At 41.0% G+C, this 3291-nt stretch overlaps 1 protein-coding gene across 1 annotated transcript in view; it reads right to left on the bottom strand.

The window, feature by feature from the left end:
* The window catches only part of vwa2 (von Willebrand factor A domain containing 2), a gene marked incomplete at its 5' end in the record, with an annotated part of 9209 nt that extends 6146 nt beyond the window's left edge, over positions 1-3063 (bottom strand). The window contains 6 exon segments of the mRNA XM_014007587.1: positions 693-822; positions 950-1083; positions 1166-1363; positions 2544-2653; positions 2726-2859; positions 2989-3063. Coding sequence (XP_013863041.1) covers positions 693-822; positions 950-1083; positions 1166-1363; positions 2544-2653; positions 2726-2859; positions 2989-3063 — 781 coding nt within the window.
* Between the last annotated feature and the right edge of the window lie 228 nt (positions 3064-3291).

Genomic DNA, 3291 nt, shown 5'->3' with positions numbered 1-3291 from the left:
ATAAAAACAACTCAAAGTTAAATAGAAATGAGATACAGTCAGTTCAATCCAGTAGGATGTCAGATTTGTATTTATTTACACTTCTCATCCAACCACAATCAAATTCACTCTATCCATGGGCTCCATGTACCTGGATAGATTTGTATGTATTTTTTTCTGAACAATGAAAAGATGGAATAAAAACAACTCAAAGTTAAATAGAAATGAGATACTTTTTGTATTTTTAAAAAGTAGTAGTAGTATTAATAACTGAATTAAAATGTAAGGAGTAGAAGTAAAAAGTAGACCGAAAAATAATTACTCCACTAAAGTATAAATAAGCAAAATTTCTACTTAAGTTACATAAAGTATTTTTACTTAGATACTTGACGCCTCTGGTTAATTACAACTGGCCCTTTGAGGGCCGCCATAACTTTCATGTGGCCCYYGGTGAAAATGAGTTTGACACCCCCGACACAGAGTACAAACATTGTTTAACCACTTTTGCTGAATTTTGAAACTTTATTTAATGGAGACGTTCCTCTGAAAGATTTATTGCTCTTTCTCCTGCGTGCTGCTCAGTCAGACCAACCAAATATGTTGCCAGTGTTCAAGACCATAGTCAGCACGTGTAGAGAACAAGCATCAAACAGCAGGAGAGCTTTTCCTCGTAAAGGTGTTTTTTTTATGAAGGTGGTTTGATGCACACTTACCTGTAGTAAGGACAAAGAGATGAGTACGGGGAATAACCCTTGGAACTTTTCCAGCACATGAAATTCCCCTGCAGCTCTTTCACGGTCTCCAGCGTTTTCCTCTCGCATGGGAACGACTCCATCAGACAGCCTGCGGAGGACAGGAGAAGACTGTTGGGACTGGARTTAGAAAGACGGGGGAACATTAAGGAACTACTGTATGTTGGACAGAGTTAGTCAGATCCAGAATCAATCAGGAGGAGACCGAGGAGACCAACCTGGAGGTGTCGCGTTGCAGGCAGAGAAAGCGCTCAGAGTCGTGTACAGGCCGTTGACGGCATCCTGGAAATGTTCAGCAAAGAAGACATGACTTTCAGTTGGCTCACTGGCAAATGAATGTAGCTCCTCCCACCTGCAAAATAACAAGTTTAAGGATCTTTCTGAGTCTTCTCTGCATAAATAAACCTTTTGTTACTGAGAACGGAAAGTCTTACCTTGGGTACCGCAGGCCAATAGCAAACAAGACCACACCTGTCTCTTTAAGCTGCGCCGCTGCTTGGACCACAGCACCCTGAGACCTCCCATCTGACATGAGGATGAGGATGCGCGGGACACTGCTGGAGTTCCGGCCCCCTGGAAAACCCTTTCTCAGAATGTATTTCAGAGCCAGGCCTGTCTGGGTGCTGCCTCCCCTGAGAGTCAAACGAGTTTGGAAATGTCTTTTTCACAGTTTTGGTAGAACCATCATAAAATGCTGCAGCTACTGAAATATTTGCAGAGTACATGTTCGGTGTTAAATGCAGATAAATCAAAGGTGATGCTGTTTTCAAACGGGAGATTTGAACGTAAGGATCTTCCAGTCATTATTACAACTGAGGATTTGAAATTGAAAATGTGTCACATTGTAAATATTTAGGATTTTTAATTGATGATTCTTTGTCTTTTTCTGCCCAACGGGTTTAAAAGGTTTTACACATCATTGCACACTATACAGTCGGGTTGGATGGACAGCCTTGGACACTCGTAGACTCAGTCATTGGTATATTTTTATTTATAAGGCCATACTAGGACTTCTTCCATCGTATTTGTTAGCCTACATAAATATAAAGTCTACTGGAGGACACTCTCTTTGTTGTGAGGATTTATTTTTGCTTTCAATGCCTAAAGTCTGAACTGAACTGTCTACGATGGTGCTGTTTCTATTTTTGCTTTGAATGTTTTGTAACCTCTGTGTACTGCTGCCAGTCTTGGCCAGGATTCCCCTGCAAAATAGATTCTTAATCTCAGTGGGATTTTCCTGGTGAAATAAAGGTTTAATAAAATAATAATAATAAATAATTAGAGGAAATTTGCAAACAAAAGAGATTAGTGTGGGTTATCGTCAGAAGCCAACTCGCCAAAATAAAACCTGCATCATATTTCTCAGTTTAGGTGCCGTTTAATTTGTAAATAATATATAGTTAGTTTAAACCCCAAGTAAACACACACACATAAACCCACTGCATAGCCCAGTAATTCGATTTAGGGTAACATGATTTCTGATATACTGCACTCAAAGCGTGGGTACTTATAATTAAGCTACTTTGGAATTCACTACGTTATTACTATCCCATGAAGCACACTTTGGCACACACTCCAAGGTCACTTGTACAATATCCAATGACCACACACAGTGCACCACTAATCTGAAATTAATTTGATTTCCAGTCCAGGGTGCAGTTGGTGAGGTGTTTGACTGCGTAAGCTTGGTGTTTAGGCTTTAAATGTATCAAAAGCTGTGAGAAAAATAAAGTGTGACTTTAGGCAGGCTGATAAGTCTTTTCAAAACAAAAGCATTTGTTTGTTGTGTGCAAACTGAACAGAAATACACACCTGTAGGAAACCTTGCTTATGTGCTTCTTCAGCTCCTGTTTGGTGGAGTACGAGTCCAAGGAGAACTCCAGCCGAGGACTGGAGCTAAACTGAAGCAACCCGACTCGCACCTGAACGAGGCCAGAGTTACAAGGATGTGGGCCGACGTGACGCAACGAGCAGATCACTACAGAAAAACTGACCTTGTCTGGCCCAACGTCGAGTGCTTGGCACAGCTTGACCGCGCAGTGTTTGGACCGTTCGAAGCTGCCCTTCCCGATGCTGTGGGAGCCATCCACGAGAAAGAGGACGTCCATGACTGCCGAGCACTGCATCACTTCCCACAGACACACACACAAACACTTGGCTACAAGCTCTCCGTGGTTTTATTTAACGTTTGGTATTTTTTAAAATCTTTAACTTTTCTTTTAACCTACATATTAAGACCAGTTTTAGAGATGCTCACTTTCTGCTGCAGCGTTGATCTTTCCAACGTTGACCTGGCTGGTTTTGAGCTCCTGCACACAGGCGCCATGCTCAACTAGGAAGGAAAAACGACATAAAGAGCCGTTAAAAGTCTCTATAATTAACTAATATAAGACATTAGGAGACAATACAGGCAGGAATCGCCAAACCACACAAACCTCATACAGTTACTAATTCAAAAGATTTATGTTTGTGTTAAGCATTCATCATTATATCCTTTTAAAGCATAAAACAAAACAATAAATTAGATGCTTTTCGCCAAGCCGGCCCAGATTTCCACTTA

The sequence above is a fragment of the Austrofundulus limnaeus genome, unplaced genomic scaffold, assembly GCF_001266775.1.
Source record: "Austrofundulus limnaeus strain Quisiro unplaced genomic scaffold, Austrofundulus_limnaeus-1.0 Scaffold43, whole genome shotgun sequence".
Classification (NCBI taxonomy): Eukaryota; Metazoa; Chordata; class Actinopteri; order Cyprinodontiformes; family Rivulidae; genus Austrofundulus; species Austrofundulus limnaeus.
This window is presented reverse-complemented; position numbering and strand designations above follow the sequence as displayed.